The sequence below is a fragment of the Staurois parvus genome, unplaced genomic scaffold (genome assembly GCF_062004578.1).
Source record: "Staurois parvus isolate SC_StPar_1 unplaced genomic scaffold, SC_StPar_1.0 ptg000230l, whole genome shotgun sequence".
Taxonomy (NCBI): Eukaryota; Metazoa; Chordata; class Amphibia; order Anura; family Ranidae; genus Staurois; species Staurois parvus.
The window spans coordinates 3,471,817-3,495,939 of NW_028318026.1; the positions used below are offsets into that span (position 1 = coordinate 3,471,817).

At 41.2% G+C, this 24,123-nt stretch overlaps 1 protein-coding gene across 1 annotated transcript in view; it reads left to right on the plus strand.

Moving 5' to 3' along the window:
• The window catches only part of CALB1 (calbindin 1), a 122,927-nt gene that overhangs the window by 58,966 nt on the left and 39,838 nt on the right, over positions 1-24,123 (plus strand). Inside the window, exons 4-5 of the mRNA XM_089679689.1 lie at positions 18,861-18,941; positions 21,988-22,044. Of these exons, the coding sequence (XP_089535815.1) occupies positions 18,861-18,941; positions 21,988-22,044 (138 nt within the window). The remainder of the gene's footprint in view (positions 1-18,860; positions 18,942-21,987; positions 22,045-24,123) is intronic.

The following is a 24,123-nucleotide window of genomic DNA, read 5'->3' on the forward strand; positions in this document are numbered from 1 at the left end:
GAAGGGCTGGAAGAACATTTTGCAACTAATTGGCAGCACAGTGGCTAAATGGTTAGCACTTCTGCCTGGCAGTACTAGAGTCATTGGTTCGAATCCCAAACCACAGCACCACCTGCCTGGAGTTTGCATGTTCTCTCTGTGCCTGCGTGGGTTTCCTCCCACGCTCCAAAGACATGCTGGTAGGTTAATTGGATCCTGTCTAAATTGGCCCTAGTATATGTATGTATGAATGTAAGTTAGGGACCTTAGATTGTATGCCCCTTGAGGGTTAGGGACTGATGTGAATGTACAATATATATTTAAAGCGCTGCTTAAATTGACAGTGCTATAACAGTACCTGAAATAAATCAAATAAATAAATAATTAGGTTAACTGGCAGCAGGTCAGTAACATGACTTAGTGTAAAAAGAGCATCTTAGAGAGTCAGAGTGCCTCCAAAGTAAAGATGGGCAGCTCACCAATCTATGAAAAGCTCCATCTAAAAACAATATCAGAATGATGTTCCTCAGAGTAGAATATGCAAAAACATTATAAATATACAGTATCATCATCTACAGTACATAATATTAAAAGATTCTGAGAACCTGGAGAAAGGTGCAAGGGACAAGGCCAAAACACAATATTGAATGCACGTGATTTTTGGGCACTCAGATAGCACTGCATTAACAGGCATGATTCTGTGATGGACATCACTGCATGGGCTCAAGAATACCTCCAAAAATCACTATCTGTGAACACAGCTCACTGTGCCATCCAAAAATGCAAGTTAAAGCTCTATCATTCAAAGAAGAAGCCATATCTGAACACGGTCCAGAAATCCTGCTGTCTTCTCTGGGCCAAAGCTCATTTAAAATGGTCTGTTGCAAAGTGGAAAACTGTTCAGTGGTCAGATGAATCGAAATCTGACATTCTTTTTAGCAGCTATGGACACTGCATCCTCTGGAATAAAGAGAAGGACCTTCCAGCTCATTGTCAGTGCTCAGTTTGAAAGCCTACATCTGAAGGTATTGGGGTAGATTGGTGTATATGGAATGGGCAGCTTGCACATCTGGAAAGGCACCATCAGTGCTGAAAGATATATCTAGGTTTTGGAGCAGCTTATACTCCCATCCAGACAATATCTTTTTCAGAAAAGGCATTACATATTTCAGCAGGACAATGCTAAACTGCATACTGCATCTATGACAACAGCATGGCTATCAGGCAAGAATGGGACAACGTTCCTCTCCCAAAACTCCAGCAACTTGTCTCCTCAATTCCCAGGCACAGAGTGTTGTGAAAATGAGAGGGTGCTACACTATGGCAAACATCCCAACGTTTTTGAGATGGGCTGCTGCCATCAATTTCAAAATGACCTTATTTTTTTCTTAAATTGGCACATTTTCTAAGTTTAACCCCTTCCTATCCAGTGTCATTAGTACAGTGACAGTGCTATTTGTTAGCACTGATCACAGTATTAGTGTCAGTGGGAATGTCAGTTCCCTCCCAGTGTCAGAATGCCTGCCGCAGTCCTGCTATAAGTCGCTGATTGCTGCCATTACTAGTATAAAAAATATATAAATAAAAATTCCAGTATACTTTCACTATTTCTTTTTTTTAGGAAAGACGTAGCAGAATACATTTTGGCCTAAATTTATTACGAAATTAGATTTTCAATTTTTTTTTACTGGATATGGTTTATAGCAAAAAGTCAAAAATATTGTTTTTTTTGTTTTCAAAATTGTCGGTCTTTTTTGTTAATAGCGCAGAAAAATAAAAACCGCACAGGTGATCAAATACCGCAGAAAGGAAGCTCTACTTGTGGGGTAAAAAGGACGTAAATTTCATTTGGGTGCAGTGTTGCATGACCATGCAATTGTCAGTTAAAGTATCGCAAAAAATGGGGTAAATCCTCTGCAGGGCAAGTGGTTAAACATATGATATATGTTTTCTTTTTTTTCTATTGTGAATAAAATATGGATTTATGAGTCTTGCAAATCTTTGCATTCTGTTTTTATGTAGATTTTACAGAGCATCCCAACTTTTTTGGAACAGGGGTTGTACATTGCTCATTAATTATTATATGAACATAATTCTCAAGAAATTTTAAAATGTGCCTAAAGCCGCATATTGTGCACTGGTTTAGGAGAGTTTAGGCACATCAAGTGTTTGAGCATTTATGGGTTCCATTGGCCAGAATATTAATTTATTCTATCCATTGGAATGAATGAATGCTCAAGTGTTAAATGTATCAAGGGCTTACATGCATCAAACATTTTTTCTGCCCAAAAGCTCCTCTTCCTGAATGTTCAGTTTTTTTGGGGGGGGTTTTCTAGCCTCTAAATGTTCCTCTTCTAACATGCCTGTAAATGCCTATGTGTGCATGGACACATAGGCTAACATAGAGATGCTTTTACAAGCTGAAAAAACAAGACCATTGTGATTTTTTAAGCCCTGTTTGCCCTTAGGTATCAATGCAAGAACAGGTACACGGGAGGTCAGACAGAGGGAAAAGGATTTGTCTAGTGGTAGGCTCTGCCACAATAATTTACTGGGCAGTTTTATGTACTTGGAGCAAATTGCTCTTATTTCTAGTTGCCATCATATAGCCATACAAGATGTACATCTTCTTTCCGTCCTTTTGTCATGGAATGGTTCTTTGTGAGCTGCAACTGCTCTATAAATACATATACAATCAGGGTTTTTTTTTCAGCGAGAATGCAGGGGAACGCAGTTTTGTCACCTCCAGTATGTAATGGCAAGGGGTTCTGGGGTGTGCTGGAGGATCTATTGATGCTGGCTGCTGGGGGATCTATTGTCGCTGGAGGGGCCATCTATTGTTGCTGGGGAGGTCTGTTGTTGCTGGTGGGGGATCTATTGTTGCTTGGGGGTCAGTTGTTGCTGGAAGGGATCTACTGTTGAGGGAGGGTTCTATTGCTTGCTCATGGAGAGTCTATTGATGCTAGCTGCTGGGATATCTGGTTGTTGCCATCGGGAGCCTATTGCTGCTTAGGTGGTATTTTGTTGCAGGGGTCCATTGTTGCTGGGAGAATCTATTGTTGCTGGGGGGGAGTATATTGGTGCTGGCTTCCAAGGATCTATTTTACTGCTTCTCTTGTTATAATTAACAAATCCTGTACACAGGGCTGCTGTTAGAAACCATGGGGCCCCATACAGCCAACCTGGCAGCTCCCCTCCCTCCCCCCCCAAAAAAAACAGTTTACTATGCTTCAGTTATGAATGAAAACAGTGAGAGATTGATGCTGATCACACATTGTGTTCATTCAGGAAAGGAAGGGCTGGTAAATGTGACATATTTACTGGACTCTTCCTCCACTCTCCATCCTGAAGGATTCTATTGTGTGTTTGCAGCTGCTGGTGAGAAGGAGAGGAGGGAAACCTGCAGCACTGCAAGGGTGGGGACACACAGGTTGACCTGGTAAGAAACATATGGTGCACAGGTAAGGTGATGGGTGCGGCAGGGGGGGCAGTTACTGGAACTGATCCCCTGTACGGCTCTTTCTGCAGCAGCTGAAAGCCAGCGGGAGGGAAAGGAGGAGAAGCCAGCTTTCAGCTGCTGCAGAGAGAGCCAAACAGGGGATAGATTCCAGTAATTTTCCTCCTTTCGTACCGATCACCCTCCCTGCCCTCGTCATATTCACCAAGCTGCCTGGGCCCCCTGCTGGCCTGGGCCCCATACAGGAGGGCTGGTGGTACCCCCTTATCCACAGTGCTGCCTGTACAGATTAATTAGCACCACAAAATGATACTTGGTTCTGTATTCCTCAAAAAGGGCGGTACTGGGAGGTGGGTAGGGGGTGGAACCAAGGAACGGTGCTTGGAGGTGGGGAGGGGGTGAAACCAAGGAACGGTGCTTGGAGGTGGGGAGGGGGTGGAACCAAGGAATGGTGCTTGGAAGTGGGGAGGGGGTAAAACCAATGAACGGTGCTTGGAGGTGGGGAGGGGGTGGAACCAAGGAATGGTGCTTGGAGGTGAGGAGGGGGTGAAACCAAGGAACGGTGCTTGGAGGTGGGGAGGGGGTGGAACCAAGGAACGGTGCTTGGAGGTGGGGAGGGGGTGGAACCAAGGAATGGTGCTTGGAAGTGGGGAGGGGGTGAAACCAATGAACGGTGCTTGGAGGTGGGGAGGGGGTGGAACCAAGGAATGGTGCTTGGAAGTGGGGAGGGGGTGAAACCAAGGAACGGTGCTTGGAGGTGGGGAGGGTGTGAAACCAAGAAACGGTGCTTGGGGGTGAGGAGGGGGTGAAACCAAGGAACGGTGCTTGGAGGTGGGGAGGGGGTGGAACCAAGGAACGGTGCTTGGAGGTGGGCAGGGGGTTGAAACAAGGAATGGTGCTTGGAAGTGGGGAGGGGGTGAAACCAATGAACGGTGCTTGGAGGTGGGGAGAGGGTGGAACCAAGGAATGGTGCTTGGAAGTGGGGAGGTTGTGAAACCAATGAACTGTGCTTGGAGATGGGGAGGGTGTGAAACCAAGGAATGGTGCTTGGAGGTGAGGAGGGGGTGAAACCAAGGAACGGTGCTTGGAGGTGGGGAGGGGGTGGAACCAAGGAATGGTGCTTGGAGGTGAGGAGGGGGTGAAACCAAGGAATGGTGCTTGGAGGTGGGGAGGGGGTGGAACCAAGGAATGGTGCTTGGAGGTGGGGAGGGGGTGAAACCAAGGAACGGTGCTTGGAGGTGGGGAGGGGGTGGAACCAAGGAATGGTACTTGGTGGTGAGGAGGGGGTGAAACCAAGGAACGGTGCTTGGAGGTGGGGAGGGGGTGGAACCAAGGAATGGTGCTTGGAGGTGGGGAGGGGGTGAAACCAAGGAACGGTACTTGGAGGTGGGGAGGGGGTGGAACCAAGGAATGGTGCTTGGAGGTTGGGAGGGGGGTCTGAGTCAAGAAGTAACTCAGAAGAGGGGAGGTTCTGCACCTTTTCTTTGTGGAAAAAAACCCCGCCTACAACTATTTTCAGTGTATTTAGATTTTTTTTTTAAATTGTGACAACTGAAAATGGTAATAGTAAACACAGAATCCCTGTAGCTAGTTATGTTATGGAACAATGCATAACAGTGCATAGCATTTCTCTTACCCAAATGACACAGCGGCAGAGCTTACCCAAATCCATGGCGGTGAGATCTTAACCTACCATCAGCTTTCCAGGCGAGCTGCTGTTGTCAGCAGTCACTATGTATTGCAATACAATTAAAACATCCATTAAAGGGTATGTTACCCCAACATTTCATATTCTTGATATGTACCTGCTGTACCATGTACGTGTGTTAAAAAGTATCCTGCTCTCTTTATATTGCTTCCTTTGTATGAAATCTCTGATGTTCCTGCCAGTCCCTCTGCTTTCCTATTTCAAACTGACCACATTAGGCATGAGAGAACATTCATCCCACTGTGGTCAGTTTTTTGGGTATGCTGGGAGAACAGCCTGTCTGTCCTCCAATGGGCAGAATTGTGGTGACAAGCACCCCCAGCACAGCCATTCACTGGGAAGATCATTTTAAACTGAATGGGTTGTTTTACAAAGAATTACTGGCCAGATCACCAGTGAAAACAAAGGAAAGAAAGCCTAAAAAGAAAAACAATGAAGCCACAATATCTAAGAATTGGTGTGCTGCAGTATAATAAATGTTTGCTTTTGGGTTTAAAGTATTACTAAACCCCGTATCCTGCATTCACTATATCTGGTCTTCCACAGTACACAGAACATGGAAGCGTAATTAGTTTAGTAAATATAAACTGCTAAATACCTTTTCTCATCAGCAGTTAGAGCAGTCTTGTGACTTCTATCAGTGTCCAGCAGAGCACAGGTTAAAGCTTGTAGGAGGAGTTTTCTTTTTGCTCTAAGAGGATGCAAAACCCCTGACCTCTGTCTTGACAGTGCTGATTGGCCCTGTGCTGATCACATGCATTCTCCCAACAAAAAAAAACTGTCTCTAGCAATACACACTAAACTGAGCATGTGCAGAAGGGCTACGGGTTCACTCTGTCTTATCAGCATGGTCATTTGAACAAGAGGAGCGGCAGAGAAGACAGGATCAAACAGCCTTTTTATACAATGCAGAGGATTAACCCCTTAAGTTCCACATTGAGTATAACAAGCATGCTTTACTGCATATACAGACTGATTTTACTGTTGTGGGTTTAGTAACACTTTAATACCACTTTTAAATTTAACAAAGCCATACATAACGTCTTAGAATGTCATTATGCACAGTATCTCCCAGAAGTGAGTCCACCCTCACATTTTTGTAAATATTTGATTCTACCTTTTCATGTGACAACACTGAAGAAATGACACTTGTTTACAATATAAAGTAGTGAGTGTACATTTTGTATAACAGCGTAAATTTGCTGTTCCCTCAAAATAGCTCAACACACAACTATTAATGTCTAAACCGCTGGCAACAAAATTGAGTACACCCCTAAGTGAAAATGTTCAAATTGGGCCCAATTAGCCATTTTCCCTCCCCGGTGTCACATGACTCGTTAGTGTTACAGGTCTCAGGTGTGAATGGGGAGCAGGTGTGTTAAATTTGGTGTTATCGCTCTCACTGTCTCATACTGGTCACTGGAACTTCAGCATGGCACCTCATGGCAAAGAACTTTCTGAGGATCTGAAAAAAAGAATTGTTGCTCTACAAAAAGATAGCCTAGGCTATAAGAAGATTGCCAAGACTCTGAAACTGAGCAGCAGCATGGTGGCCAAGACCATACAGCTGTATAACAGGACAGGTTTCACTCAGAACAGGCCTTGCCATGGTCGACCAAAGAAGTTGAGTGCACGTGCTCAGCGTCATATCCAGAGTTTGTCTTTGGGAAATAGACGTATGAGTGCTGCCAGCATTGCTGCAGAGGTTGAAGGGGTGGAGTGGGGGTCAGCCTGTCAGTGCTCAGACCATACGCCTCACACTGCATCAAATTGGTCTGCATGGCTGTCATCCCAGAAGGAAGCCTCTTCTAAAGATGATACACAAGAAAGCCAGCAAACAGTTTGCTGAAGACAAGCAGACTAAGGACATGGATTACTGAAACCATGTCCTGTGGTCTAATGAGACCAAGATAAACTGATTTGGTTCAGATGGTGTCAAGCGTGTGTGGCGGCAACCAGGTGAGGAGTACAAAGACAAGTGTGTCTTGCCTACAGTCAAGCATGGTGGTGGGAGTGTCATGGTCTGGGGCTGCATGAGTGTTGCCCGGCACTGGGGAGCTACAGTTCCTGGAGGGAACAATGAATGCCAACATGTACTGTGACATAATGAAGCACAGCATGATCCCCTCCTTTCAGAGACTGGGCTGCAGGACAGTATTCCAACATGATAACGACCCCAAACACACCTCCAAGACAACCACTGCCTTGCTAAAGAAGCTGAGGGTAAAGGTGATGGACTGGCCAAGCATGTCTCCAGACCTAATCCCTATTGAGCATCTGTGGGGCATCCTCAAATGGAAGGTGGAGCAGCGCAAGGTCTCTAACATCCACCAGTTCCGTGATGTCGTCATGGAGGAGTGGAAGAGGACTCCAATGGCAACCTGTGAAGCTCTGGTGAACTCCATGCCCAAGAGGATTAAGGCAGTGCTGGAAAATAATGGTGGCCACACAAAATATTGACACTTTGGGCCCATTTTGGACATTTTCACTTAGGAGTGTACTCACTTTTATTGCCAGCAGTTTATACATTAATGGCTGTGTGTTGAGTTATTTTGAGGGAACAGCAAATGTACACTGTTATACAGCTGTACACTCACTACGTTTCATTGTAGCAAAGTCTCATTTCTTCAGTGTTGTCACATGAAAAGATAGAATCAAATATTGACAAATACAGTCATGGCCGAAATTGTTGGCACCCTTGATATTTTTCCTGAAAATCAAGTATTTCACACAAAAAAGGTATTGCATTAACACATGTTTTGCTATACACATGTTTATTCCCTTTGTATGTATTGGAACAAATATAAAACAGAGGCAGAAAAGCAAATATGACATAATGTCACACAAAACCCCAAAAATGGGCTGGACAAAAGTATTGGCACCCTTAACTTAATATTTGGTTGCACACCCTTTGGAAAACATAACTGAAATCAGTCGCTTCCTATAACCATCAATAAGCTTCTGACACCTCTCACCCGGAATTTTGGACCACTCTTCCTTTGCAAACAGCTCCAGGTCTCTCTTATTGGAAGGACACCTTTTCCCAACAGCAATTTTAAGATCTCTCCACAGGTGTTCAATGGGATTTAGATCTGGGCTCATTGCTGGCCACTTCAGAACTCTCCAGCGCTTCTTTGCCATCCATTTCTGAGTGCTTTTTGACGTATGTTTGGGGTCATTGTCCTGCTGGAAGACCCAGGATCTTGGACGCAAACCCAGCTTTCTGACACTGGGCCCTACAGTGCGACCCAAAATCCTTTGGTAATCCTCAGATTTCATGATGCCTTGCACACAGTCAAGGCACCCAGTGCCAGAGGCAGCAAAACAACCCCAAAACATCATTGAACCTCCACCATATTTTACCGTAGGTACTGTGTTTTGTTCTTTGTAGGCCTCATTCCGTTTTCGGTAAACAGTAGAATGATGTGCTTTACCGAAAAGCTCTATCTTGGTCTCATCTGTCCACAAGACGTTTTCCCAGAAGGCTTTTGGCTTACTCAAGTACATTTTGGCAAACTGTAGTCTTGCTTTTTTATGTCTCTGTGTCAGCAGTGGGGTCCTCCTGGGTCTCCTGCCATAGCGTTTCATTTCATTTAAATGTCGACGGATAGTTCGCGCTGACACTGATGCTCCCTGAGCCTGCAGGACAGCTTGAATGTCTTTGGAACATGTTTGGGGCTGCTTATCCACCATCCGGACTATTCTGCGTTGCAATCTTTCATCAATTTTCCTCATCCGTCCACGACCAGGGAGATTAGCTACAGTGCCATGGGTTGCAAACTTCTTGATAATGTTGCGCACTGTGGACAAAGGCAAATCTAGTTCTCTGGAGATGGACTTGTAACCTTGAGATTGTTGATATTTTGCCACAATTTTGGTTCTCAGGTCCTCAGACAGTTCTCGTCTCCTCTTTCTGTTGTCCATGCTTAGTGTGGCACAGACAGACACACAATGCAAAGGTTAAGTGAACGTCTCTCCTTTTTATCTGCTTTCAGGTGTGATTTCTATATTGCCCACACCTGTTACTTGCCCCAGGTGAGTTTACAGGAGCATCACATGCTTGTAACATTCTTATTTATCCGCAGTTGTGAAAGGGTGCCAATACTTTTGTCCAGCCCATTTTTGGAGGTTTGTGTGACATTATGTCGAATTTGCTTTCTTTCATCCCTTTTTTTGTTTTGTCCCAATACACACAAAGGGAATAAACGTGTATAGCAAAACATGTGTTAATGCAATACGTTTCGTGAGAAATACATGATTTCCTGGAGAAATATCAAGGGTGCCAACAATTTCGGCCATGACTGTATGTGAGGGGTGGACTCACATCTGTGAGATACTGTACATGCTTACAACATGGTGCCTTCTTTACATCCTAGTACTGAGGTGGAGCTTTGCATATGAATCAAACAACATCCTGCAAAGAGCACCTTCACTCTGGTAATCAAATAATGTGGTTGGCGACAGAAGGTTGGAAGGTTCCGATAAAGGTTGTATCATTCATGTGTGCCGAATGCAGCATGAGGTGCCATGCTGAACGTCCAGTGACCAGTATTAATTCCCAGCTCAGGAGTCTTAGAACACATCTGTGATAACACCACTTACTAAGCACCATGTAAAGGCCATGGAACTTTTCTTTTAAAATATGAACTTTTAACCCATCAAAAATTCCTCTTAACCTGATTTGGTTTGTGAGCCATTAGTTAAATGATGCTCTGATTCATACCATTTCCCAGGGATCACTGTCTTCTTATTAATTTAGAACTCATAAACATATTGACGTAACATGTTTACACTGAAGGGCATTATATTTCAAATATATAGTATACAAATGCAGCACATTTCATTAAGTGTGTGCAAATAATGTGCAAATAGTTATGACAGGCTAGATTAAGTTGGTATTTGTTGGAATGTATTCAAATGAGCTTGTTCACGTTTTGCAGATTTACACAAAAGACGTACAGGCCTATAATAACCAGATTTGTGTAATTGCCGCTGTTCCTCATTTCCAAAGTGAAACTGTAGTCATTCAGGTTTTTATTGCTGTCTGTAGCTCCATTGTGGAGATTCTCTATGACTTGTTCCAAGGACAACTTTGTTAGAGCAATACCACTGTTGTTAGAAGAATGGGGAAGACTAAGGCCAGTCATGCATTATTAGGTGTTCTTGCATGGCAAGACCACTTACTGTTATCTCACATATATATTCTTATTATTATAGCCAAATTTACCACCCTAACTCCTCCCACAGTTTTTACACTACATAGACAGTAATATGCAGAAACATGCGGATTGTTCCTGATTGGTGTGCTATTACTTTGTGGAACGTTTCGCTGAATGGTTCACAAAATATCGGCGTTTTTGTGGTGAAATTGGTCCCATAGGAATGAATGGCGGAATGTTCTAAACTAGAGTGGGAGCTGACAAAAGCTAGAGTGTGAGCTGAAAAATCAGGACATGATTTCTAAGCTGCCATCACTCCCTCATTTTCAAGCCCACCTACGCAAATCTTATATCAAAACGTTCAGCTATCCCTGCTGCCACGGCTAAGCCATAGTCCTGATAGTTTTCACAATATGACCATTTGTTTGCAACTCACGCCGCCCATTGACATTTATTGAAACTCCACTCTAGCCACCTCAAATTTGAAGGGCAATTTCTAAACTGTGACTGTGCCTTCATTATTAATATTTCAGAGACATACTATGCATCAAAATGTAGGTCTGGGTCTTGTGCTTCTCACAATATAAAGCTCTTCACTGTAGGATTTATAGTTTTTAAAACTACGACCATTTGAAGACGCCAGTGAAGTCAGCAATTTGGAGCAGTTTGTTTTTAACTGCTCTTCTCTGCCCTATTTGAAATCTAATTTTGAATTCGTGACAGTTTGGCCGGCTTCTGGTTAAAGGTTTGGAAATAAGTTTTCTACAGTAGAGAGTATTTGAGGTGATAATGCTGCTAATGTTTTTATAAATGTATGTTTTAATGTAACTGTGAAGCACTTTGGGCAACAACATTGCAATTAAATGTGCTATATAAATAATTAAAAGTTGAAATGCATTTCTCACTCTATCAAGCTTGCCATGTGCACTTTTTAAATTTGATCAATCAATTAGTTAGTGTAATATTTACTATCTTTACTCACTCCAAACACTCCACACAGTTACTCTGCCCACTCCATAAAGTTACTCTGCCCAGTCCAACCTTTTCACAGTTACTCCAACCACTCCAACCACACAACAGTTACTCAAGCCACTCCACCCAGTTACTCCGCCCACTCCAGTTGTAGACTACTGGTGGAGGCAAGAACACTTCACACAATTTCCCCAGAAATTGTAGCTTTTCTAGTTATTATTAATATTACTTATTTATTAAAGCGTAGATTATTGGTTACTGTCCCATTGGAGTATATCTCTTACTTTTTCATGATTATGACATCTGGAGAGAAGTAAGGAGATTTATGAAGTCTATGAAGTTTACATGGTGATACTATTATTATTATTATTATAGGTACTTATATAGCGCCATCAATTTACGCAGTGATTTACATACAATATATAGATTGTACATTCACATCAGTCCCTAATTTATATTCATGCATACACATAGTAGACCCAATTTTGACAGGATCCAATTAACCTACAAGCATTTCTTTGGAAAGAGGGAGGAAACTAGAGTACCAGGAGGAAACCCAGGCAGGCCCAGGGATAACATGTACATGGATCGAAATATCAGCCGGATCAGCAGAGACAGACTAAATTTCAATCAATGCATTGTGGATGTGGTTGTACAGAAATCAATCTACCAATTGACTTCTGTTCAACTACCCTGTTGAATTTTCCTTACTCAATCAGCGCTGCTGGATGTAGCCTGGGACGCTGATCTGTGAATTGGTGGTGGGGAAGTTTGTTAGAATACAATAGTTCAGCGGGAGGATTCCCCATCCACATCGAGTGTCTGAATGGGGGAATTGAGACTGATGTATTGCCTGTGTGGGTCTATGGTTTCCTCCCACCCTGCAAAGGCATGATGGTAGGTTAATTGGATCCTGTCTATATTGGTCCTAGTATGTGTATGTATGAATGTGCGTTAGGGACCTTAGATTGTACGTTCCTTGAGGGTTAGGGACTGATGTGAATGTACAATATCTCTTAGATTGTAAGCTCCCAGGATCAGGCCCTCCTAACCTTCTTGTATTGAACTGTATTGTTGCTGTATTGTCTCCCTTTATATTGTAAAGCGCTGAGCAAACTGTTGGTGCAATATAAATCTTGTATAATAATAATAATATATGTATGTAAAGCGCTGCGTAAATTGACAGGACTATATAAGTACCTGAAATAAATAAATAAAAATGTATTGGCTGCTTTAGAATTTAGTTTTTGAATGCTGTATACAATGTCGAGTGAGAGTGCCAAACAGAACTTCTAGGAGTTTAAATCTTCAATTGTTGGTACAAATTCATAACAGGAAAACATAAAACGACAAATGTGTTTTAGGGCCTCAGAGATCTTCCACTTTTTCCGGGCTTTGTTGTTATAAGTAATTGGGAAGACTCAGAATTGGCAAGATAACCAGAATTATTCACTTGTTGTGCTATCGTTAAAAAGTACCCAGGATCCATTCATAGAATCCTAGTTAGAAATAAGAGTTTAGGATTTCTCTTTTTCTAGATGATGTACTTCTCACCTTAAAGCGGAACTACACTATATCTGAGCACCACAAACCAAAAGCATAATTATTTCAATTTAAAATTCAAAGAAATCTCCCCTATCTATCCATGTCTCCATGCTTTATTTTGCTGAAAAAAAACACTTAGAAAAACACCCACTGGCATTTCTGGCTGTGGCCATCTTGAGTAAGGGCAGATGATTAATGTAACATTTACTTCCTGGATTCTATCTGCCCTTAGCTCAGGCAGGAGGGTGTGTTTAGCTGAGAAAGCCCCTCCTCCCTCCTGAAGACTACAGGGATGGATGACATCATTTGGCTAGTCATGGAAACCAGGATGTAACGGAAGAAATGTAAAAAACAAATGTTACAACAAGTAAATATGATACACTTTCCTATCTATTCACTAATGTTAGCAGCATGAGGATTCGAAATAGTCAATGTTGACTGAGAAAGTGAAGTTTCACTTTAACTCATGTAAAGCAGTGTTCACTTCTTCAGGAAACATAAACAGTCATGGGTGTGGTGTTTACAGCGAGACCAGGTCATCTATTTTTTTTTCACTACTGACCTGGTCTCTCCATAGTCACTGCGCCCATGACTGTTTATGTTCCTGAAGAAGTGAGCACTGCTTCACGAAAGGTGTCGGGATTGGTTTCAAATCTTGATTTATGTCAATGCGGTGATCATGCTAAATGCTTTCTCATCTGAACCTGTATTTTAGGTTTTGATGTATTGTGTTGTTGATCATGATCTATGTGTCTGTTTTCAGTGATTTTTTGAGAGTTCATTTTTAATAAAATGTAATATTTTTAACTTGTAAGCATGACTCAGTAAAGTCACTTGGGCATTTCTTTCCTTTACTTACCCACTTATGAAGCACTCTACAAAGAGAAATTTTCCCCTTATATCATGGCATTAGAAACTCCCTATCCCAGTGGAAAGCCCATCACATTTCCTTCCTCAGTTGCACAGTGACCTTAAAAATAGCTTTCTGAGACTTTGCTAATCCCTGTATGTACTTTCCATCTTAAAAAGATACAAAATGACCTACTGAACTTTATTTGGAAATATAAACGATACAGGCTTTCCTAATTGGTTCTATACACTTCTTGCAGCCAGGGCAGCTTAGCCTTTCCAATACAACTCAATATTACCAAGTGGCTTATTTGAGAGCTTTGACTTTCTGGTCAACCCTTTACGTCGATAAAATCGATAAAGTGAAGCGGAGATGCTGTGGATAGTGCCTCTCCATCCTAATGTTATGGAACAGCAAGCACCTCATAAATGGCTCAGTCCTTAAGGCCTTATTTCATTTTGGACACCTGGTAGATGTCGGAATGAGTAAAGAGATTGATTCATTAACTTAATTTGGCTGAGAATCTGTATTTTTAGTTTCTTTTTTTTCATTGACTGACTTCATGAATCGATTCTACATCTATTTGCAACGGTTTTACCTGCCAAAGTGCTTGTAAAGTAAAACAAATACCCTGTATTTAACTCATCCTAAAGGATTCCCACATGGAAGAAAAATATATTTGAAATATATTTTAAAAATATTCTTCCAAAATATATTGACATATAATTGAAACGCTATATATATATATACTGTATGTTGAAATGCATTTTTATTACAAAATAAATTTTCAAATATACTGTATGTCTTTAAAAATATAAATCTACTTTTTTGGAATGCATTTACAATATACTGTATATACTGCATATTGAAATGCATTTTTTATATATTACAATATATATGAAATATATTTTTAAAAATATATTTTTTTAAAATATATTCTTCAGATTTTTTTTAACATATAAAAAACTAATTTTAACATATATTTTTACATATATTTGTAAATGTATTCCAAAAATATAGATTTGCATTTTTAAAGACATACAGTATGTTTGACATGTACTTTTAAAAATATTTTTCATATATTTTGTAATAAAAACACATTTCAACATACAGTGTATGTGTGTATATATATATATATATATATATATATATATATATATATATAATTTTTTTTTTATATATTTTAAAATATATTGAATATGGCCAAAATTGTAGTATTTCAAATATATGTCAATATATTTGGGAAGAATATTTTTAAAATATATTTAAAATATATTTTTATTACATATGGGTTGGCTGTCCCAGGAAATGTAACCAAAAAGCTGGGTGTCCAAGAACCCCAAATATTATTTCTGGGGTGTTCAGGTAACTATTACAAATGTTGGGGGTCAAAGTAAATGCATCTACAATCAGAAAGAGATTGTACCAGTTCATCCACCACACCAAGGAATGGTTCAAAAAGAAAAAATGGATGACTGTAAAGTGCTCTAGTCAAAACTCTGACTTATTGAAATTTGGCAGGGGGATTTTAAAATGGGCAGCTCATGCAAGGAATCCCACTAACATCTTGCAACTGAAGGAATTTTCCATGGAGAAGTGGTCAGAGATATCCATGTCAGAGACTGGTGGGCAGTTATACAAAATGCTCACAGGACATCATTTCTGCTAAAGGGGGCAATACCAGTTTCTGATGCCAAGGATGTACTTATATTTCCATAACATTTATTGATAAGTTTGTTTTATTATTTTTTTATGTACATCACCTTTATCTGTAGAATAAAAATGTAATGTCTTTTCAAACATGTTGAAAAGTCAACAGTATCCATGGGATGTGCTTACTTTTTCATATGACTGTGTACATACTCGTCTTAAAGTTCTAGAGTACTGTGGGTTGTCTAATAAACTACAGTAGTCATTTTTTCAGCCTCAGAGATAGCTGTATGGTGAGGGACAAGAGGGAGTCACTGTTCTGACTCATTAACTTGTGCGTGTACATTTCAGCTTGAGCCATTGAGACCTGTAAACAGCATCTTTTTTTAATAGAAGGAATGGAGATAAAGAGAATATGTGAACATTAGCCAAAGGTTGTACCTGCTGGTTGGATATAAACACAAAAAATTAATTATTAAGTAGATTATGGAGATAAATGCTATATGCAACACAGTGACAATACTTTCAGGGTCTGGGTCTTTGCAGACTCCTTCAATATCTCTTCCATTTGATTTTTTGAGTTTTTGTTTTTGGAATATTATTGAACATCATCCCACTAGCTGCATCATGTTAAGTATCTACCCATTCTGGCCATCAGCTTACAGAGCAGATATTTCTGAAAGCTTGATTTCAGCATCTAGCTGGCATGTTGCTGATCAGTATAAAAACACATTGTATATAATTACAGAATCTGAATATAAAATGATTTTATGACTTTCATAGGAATACATAAGTGAAGGAGAGGTGTTTTCCATATGTGTCGCCTGTAGCTGTTTTTTAACATTCACTTCTCAGTCTACAATGTGATAAATGAGGGCATATGGTCATTAGTTTTCAATGGATCTCAGCAGAACTTTCTGAAAACAGAAGGCATTCCTGCTCTCATAGCTAGTTTTATAACATTCAATATCCTTAAAAACTGGAGAAATTAGAATTTCATTCTCCCCCTAAAAACCGTGGGTAGTGAAATCCAAACCTCTAACTGGTTGCCCTTGGGCCATCTATGCAAATGATGGATGCACTGTTAAGCTACTTGACTTCAGCAACTGCATATTGTGTTTAACTTGCAAATCACAGAAGCCATGAACGGCAAGCAGGTAATGTTCTTCCAGGTGGTTTGCAGATTTATATATTTCATAGACTCAGGAAGATTACAGAATGCTTTTACTAACTTAAAAACTTAAAGCAGAACTTCACCCAAAAGGGAAAGTTCAATTTCCCCCCTCCTCCTTCCCTCCTCTACCACTTTTGGACACTGTTACTTTTTTGTGAGGGGAGTGGGTAGCTGGGTTTGACAGATATCCACTCTTACTTCTGCTCGGATCACCTAGGCGACCCAAGTGGAAGTGCGGCCCCTTCATTTCTTTGCCAGCAGCGTTCTGGGGCACATCACAGGTCCCAGAAGCCTGCGGAACCATTCGCAAAGCGCAGGGCGGCTCGCATATGCACAGTGGAAAGCTGGCTGTGAAGCCACAAGGAGTTGCAGTCAACTTCCCTCAGTAAACATGCCGAGGACCCAAAAACCAGCCCAGGTGAGGACAGAGCTGGATCCCTGAACAGGAAAGTGTCCTTCTATAAAGAGTCAGCAACTACAGTATTTGTTTTTGGGGGGACCGAAGATGCTCTTTAATTAAGATTAAGAGGTGCAATAATCTGGCACAATTTTATTTCAAAGAGCATTTTCTTTGCTGCAATACTTTAATAAAGGCTGATTGTTAAGGAGTAACATTTATTCTAAGCTGAGTTTTCTCCAAAGGGCATTAGGGCACTGAAAAAAAAACAGAAAAACTTAGGCAAATAGTACTGCTTCAACAAATCTTCTCCCAAGGTTACCTTTACTGTAACATATTTTAAGGACCCCTTTTTACCTTTTGCAGCAATGTGCGTTGCATTAGGTCAGCCTATTGGGCTGTCAATGCACCATAGTGCACAATAAATTGGTCCTGAACCTTTTTTTTCCCAATGCAGTTCAGCAGTGAACTGTAATGCATGATAGTGTGTTACCATGCTTTGTGCTGTAACACAGGTATGTTGCCTTGGTGCAATGGTGTGCCATTTATAATGGATGGCACCCCAACACATTAATGACTGCATTGGTGCAGAGGCGTGAAAGTGGCCTCAATTGTTTACTGTGTACCTTGAAAACTCCACACTCCATCTCCACACTTTAAGTGATCTAAAAGTAAAACTTACTGAATAAGGCAGATACTATGTATCCAGGTGGGTCTCTAGGCAGGTGCAGGGGGTGTGCTCCGCACCGGGTGACACATTCTCCACGGGGTGACACCGGACCCGCTCCACCAGGGGTGGACTGACCGTTCAGGCACTGCCCAAGGGCCCGGGGTCACTACATGGCCCCATGAGGGGACGGACAGTGAGGCAGGCACTTTGAACACCTCTCCTTCTTGGAGTTTCAGCAGAGGGGCGGATCCACATCCCTGCCACGGATGCTGAAGTCGGAGAGCTGGAGGCGTGGGCAGAGTATGCAGAAGGTCAGTGTGTAATCCCCGGACCCTGGGGACAGCACTGCAGCTTCATGAAGTAGGTAAAGGGAGAAGGGAGGGGGGAAAGAGGGCAGAGAGAGAAGGCAGAGAGAGAGAGAGAGAGGAGGCAGAGAGAGGGGGGCTTACTTTAAAACTTACCTTTTTGTGGAGCTGGTGGAGAGATCAGTTAGGTTGCAAGCCGAAGATCCCCGCAGGATGGATCGGATCTGCGGATTGGGGAGGATAATGGATTAGACTCCAATCCATTATGCTCAATCCGCAGATCCAATCCATCCTGCGGGGAACGTCAGAGGGGGTGTCACCAAATGTTACCGCACCAGGTGACACCAACACTATATGTATCATAAACATCTAGAAGTATGGAGGAAACTTGGTTGTTGCAAGCTAGTTTTTTTTACTTTACCTGTAGATTTTCCAATAGCCTCTTGATCTTCTTAAAGTGATATTTTCGGTACAAACAAAAATCTCAGAAGAGGGTTGCTGGCTACAAAAGAACATAGTAATTGCTTGCCTTTCTAAATACCCATTCTGCCAAAACACTGGTCCCTACGAGAGAAATCCATTGCTGATGTCTGCTGGGAAATAAACACATCTAGGAGTGTCTATCTTGTTAGTGAACCACATCATTCAGTGGTTCCTCTCACCATCTCCCATATTACTACTGTGTCCTGTAACACGCCTGGAAGTGTCAATTGACTTGTGGACTTCATCTGAGGATTTCTCATGAATGGGGTGGCCTTCTGGTGACACAGGCAGTGGGAAAGGTAAATATTCACTCTACAGTTAGCCCTGTTTGGAGATTTGTTTATTTATTTATTACTATATTTACTAACTTCAAAGCAAGATGGGGAAGAAAACACCCTTTGTGAGCAAAGCTTTGATTTAACTACATACCGGCATACACACATTTGTGCTTGTAAAATGAAGGCTACCTGGTAATATATGCATCTCATTTCCATTATCTGCCCTTTTCCAGCTCGCCCAGATCTTACCGACTGAAGAGAACTTCTTGTTGTTCTTCAGACAGCAGCTGAAGTCAAGTGAAGAATTCATGCAGGTATTACAGAACTGTGTGCTATGTAGCTATTCATCCATGGAACTAGGGAAAACTGTATTACTTATTTTGCCCTGTAGTTTGCTTTGGCAGCCAACTTTGCTTCTTGTATGAAAGTACTTTTGCCTAACAATTTGCATTTATCTCTATGGCTTGTATTTTATCAAGTTAAATTAAACATCCTTCTGGATATTATTACTGTAATATTGTTTCTATGTTTGGTTCACATATCTACTTACATTAATATATTCTAACTTAAAAATAAAAAAGGAAAATGTATTTTCATATTGTTGGTTTGATAAATTATCCCTAATGTTCCTTGAATACCAATTCTCAATCACGTAAAACTGTAATAAAAGTTAAAATGCATCGGGTTAAAAATCCCAGCAAGTTAACAGAAATCTAAATTTTACCTCCAGCATTTTTTTTCTCTGTAATAAATAACTGGTGATGCTGCCAGTCAGTTTACTTTACTTCTGCACAGTGAATGCCTTACAGTGAATTCTGTGCAGCTAATAGGACTATAGATAGGTTGAGGAGGGTTATAGCAAATCTGTCAACCTAGAGAAAAATGTAAAATAAACAAAAGTAACCTGTATAATACCCTGCCAGTTCGGCTGTCAGGTAAATTTAGTTTTCAGACTTCTGTTGCAATCACAGGAGCAGGGATTGTTTAGTTTGGTCTGGTTGCGGCTTCACAGGCATGTGAGATTGATTGCTTCTCCTTACCTCTAGAGTTTAGGGAGGGAGAATTCAAATACCCTGTCTTAATATTTAGTGGGGTTTAGCCCTGGGGAGGTGTTCCCAGATGGTGACTGGGTTACTGTTAAATAGTCTACCATCCTGAGAGGATTGTCTTTTTCCCCCTGTGGGGATGGATCTGCATGTTGAGAGGAAGAGGGATTGATTATCCCTGGACCCTCCATTTCTGAACTGGAGGCTATATTACCTTGCTGAAAGCTGCACCTCTGGGCTGACCATTGCCAGGACCTTGTGAGTAGAACCTCTTTATCTGCATTATAGCTGGATCATGGTCCCTAGCTGTGAACCATATTCTACTCAAGCTGACTTTATGCTTATTCTGCTTCGTGGTTCCCAGCTGTGAACTGTATACTATTTAAAGCGGAGTTCCACCCAAAAGGGGAAGTTCTGCTTTAATGCTTTGTCCCTCGCTCCCCATTAAGGATTGGCACCTTTGGGGAGCGGGGGGGGAGCAGATACCCACATTTGACAAGTACCCGCTCCCACTTCCACTACGACCACCTAGGTGATCGGAAGCGGAAGTTGTCCTCCGTCCCTGTAGTCTTCTGGAACACATGACAGGTTCCAGAAGACTACAGGGCCATTCACAATGCACAGTGAGCACCCGGCTGTGAAGCCACAAGCTGTCACAGTGGGGTGCCCACACTAAAGATGCACCAGGGAGAAAAGATGGCTGGTGAAACCAGCAGTGGTGAGGACACCGCTGGACCAAGGGACAGGTAAGTGGCTGTATTTTAAAAGTCAGCATCTACAGTTTTTCTAGCTGCTGACTTTTTTTTTTTCAGCTGGAACTCCTCTTTAAGTCTACCTATAGAAGTGTTACTGCTGCTAAGTGAGAGTTGTCCATTACTAGCAACACGAGGGGCGACTGAAAAGTTCTCGGCCTACCCATGAAGCATTCATATTAGCCCAATTTTATTTTTGCTACTCATAGTACATATCTTTGCAAGGTTCCATACCAAATTTCTCACAAATAGCTTTTTCTTTGTTTCAGTTATTGAAGACTGAAGCGCAGAAGGTCATCATTGTCTGAAAGATTGAGAAAGTGAGCAAACGTGTTGTTATCCAATACCTGATGAAAAAGGGAATAAGTAGACAGGACATCCACAAGGACATGATAGAAACATTAGGGGAGGATGCCCCTTCCTATTCCACTGTTAAAAAGTGGGTGGCAGAATTCAAGTGGGGGACCCCTCTGTCCAAGATGCCCCTCACAGTGGAAGGCCAGCAACTGCCTGTACAGAGTAAAACATCCCAGCAATCCAGGATGTTGTAATGGCAAACAGGCGTGTGTCAGGCAGTTGCTGGCCTTCCACTGCGAGGGGCATCTTGGACAGAGGGGTTCCCCCCCTTGAAATTCCCCCTCCCACTTTTTAATGGTGGAATAGGAAAGGGCATCCTCCCCTAATGTTTCCATCATGTCCTTGTGGATGTCCTGTCCACTCATTCCCTTTTTCAGCAGGTGTTGGATAACAACACGTTTGCTCACTTTCTCAATCTTTCAGACAATGATGACCTTCTGCGCTTCAGTCTTCAATAACTGAAACAAAGAAAAAGCTATTTGTGAGAAATTTGGTATGGAACCTTGCAAAGATATGTACTATGAGTAGCAAAAATAAAATTGGGCTAAGACAAATGCTTCATGGGTAGGCCGAGAAGTTTTCAGCCGCCCCTCATATATCATGTTTTGGAGTTCCTGCACCACTCTCAATCCCCCCTCCCAAGTTCTAGTAACAAAAAAAAAAAAAAGACACCCCTAAACTGTTTATTGAGCCAGAGTGGATGGACTGTAGCTGTGCACCTGGCTGCCTTGCATTGTTTGGGAAGAACCTGTGAAAAATCAACTGTGGCCCCTCTGGGAGTATCTGGGGGCTTGTTTGGGATTTCCTGTATGGTTGTATACTTACCTTTCTAGGGGGCAGTGTGTCAAATTCCTTCTGTCTTGAAGAGCTGGGCTGCTAGTTGACTATTTTGGGTATGTCAGATAGTATGTCTCCTGTGGACCTTCCCACTGGCTTCTACATCACTACAGCATACAAAAGCTTACAGAGCTCTTTACGACAATAAAGATTGTAAACACCTGGGGAAACATAGCAGTGGGCTAGGGGGTGGAGTAGCAATAAAATCTGTCCCTTTGCCCTGAATGGGTACAGTAATAGGGTCTCTTTAAATCATGGTTCCACCTAACATGGAACTCAAGCTGATATTGTACTTGGTGTAAAATAAAATGTTATAGTGAACTGTTGTCAACACAGGACTTTTTCACCTGGGTTTTTTATTTTTATAGACCTGGCGGAGATATGACACTGATCACAGCGGCTTCATAGAAAATGATGAACTTAAGGTAATATTTATTAATATTTATTTAACATATGAAATACTGCCTCTAGGGTGCAGACAGCATACATAATATTTTAGATATTAATTTTTTTTTAAAGTTCAAAAAAATACATTGCTGGTGAAATTAAAAGAGAATATACATTTGGCACCATAGGTATTACAGAGTAAAATAATCTCAGCAAGTGGTAATTATTGACACAACAATGTTCAAACCAGATTTCGAAATAGGCTTATGAAGGCTTGGAACCAGTTTATCCTTTTCAAAGTCTGCCACTGGAGCTGCTTTAACACAGCCAGCATATACACAGTATAGTATAAATAGTTTCTACTGGCCCTTGCGGAGGGATAAAGGTGATTTTTAAGAAGTATTCTGATTTTTGGAAAAAAAATATTTCTGTAGACTCTAAAGCAAAGCAGCTTAGGTCTTTAAGTGTAGCCTATCAACCATTTTAACTCCGTCTCTCATATGAAGGGTAGAAAAAAAAGATCTATTTTTCTTTACCTAATTCATATTTTGGCACAACAGTAGGAATGACCACACAGAGGTTATATTTATTGTCTTTTCTGCGTATGGCCCTTATGCATAGATACCAGAGCCGCATAAACCCATAAATAGCTCAGATTATGTTTTTATGGATTGTTCTAAAATTGAGACTGCATTGAGGTTTCGATATTTGTTAAGTTTATTAACCACTTCAGTCCCAGACATTGTTTTCTTGTTCAGATTTGGTATTGAAAATTAGAGGATACATCAAATAGAACATATGCAATACTGGTTTAATTTTTGTATAGATATAACATTACATCAATGTATCAGAAGTACAAAGTGCTTCAATAGGCAATTAAGTAACCAGCAGAAGGTCTAGAACCACAAACAGGGAAAACCTGTAGATATATTTAGTTGAGAGGGTTAACCAAACAGGAAAAGCTATGCAGGGGGTGTATGCCTGGAAGCCATGTTGAGTTGTCATAGGCTATGCAATTTGACCATGTACAAAAATCACGTTTTATCAGGCAAGAGTCAAAATCTGCCAGCAAGAAGTGTGAGACCCATGGACAGCTATTGGAACATAGACATAGGGGGAGATTTTCTAAAACTGGTGCATGCAAAATCTGGGGCAGCTGTACCAGGAAACCAGTCAGCTTCCATATTTTATTGTCAAAGCTTAATTAAACAAGCTGAAGTTAGAAACTGACTGGCTACCATGCACAGCTGCACTGGATTCTGAGTGCTCCAGTTTAATAAATCTCCCCCATAGTTTTTGTGAATTTTGCAGTTTTCTAAGGCATTGTTTTCAGTTCCAGTGTTGCTAGTTTTACATCCATGCATTGTGATAACCCAGTTATACAGGAGTTATACCATGATTTACCATAAGCATAGTAATGGAATATACAATATAATACAATACAGTATGATGTGCTGTGCCATTCATCTAGAATAGCAACCCAACACACAAGTACAATAATCCAAAACATACTGGCCTTGCATTGGAAAAATACTGCAGGTCAAGTATGGGCGTCAGGCCTCCAAGGTCTTGAAATGGTTTTGGAAATCCAGTAAAGTTTGGTGCTAGAACCACTGGTTACAGTGATAGCTGATGTCCAGTGCTCAGTTCAAATGCTGAACCTTACGGCTTTCTCAATGTAAATAAAATGTTCAAGCATTATGATCATGGGACATCCCAGTGATGTCATCTCTGATAGAATTGAGTTACCAGCTGAGCTCTGGCACTAAAACACCCAATAAAGCACTATTATAAGTGAACTGTTGATGCAGAAATACAAAGGAGGGTGGGAGGTCCACAGGAAAAAATACGGTAAAATAAGGTTTGAAAGTAAATAAACAATTCAAATAGGATAAAATAAATACTCTATTAACCCTGTACTGGTTTGGAAGATGTGACTCATGGTACCTTCCCAGATGTCTCATCTGTAACCCCTGTGATAATGTCACTGGTACAAAGAAATAGATTTATTGGCTCATGGAACAAAAAATTTAAAAAAAACTCTGTGATGAATATTCTGTGAACAAAGAATATTCTTTGCTTTCTCACAGACAGTTTTACTTGTGTAATAATCTGTG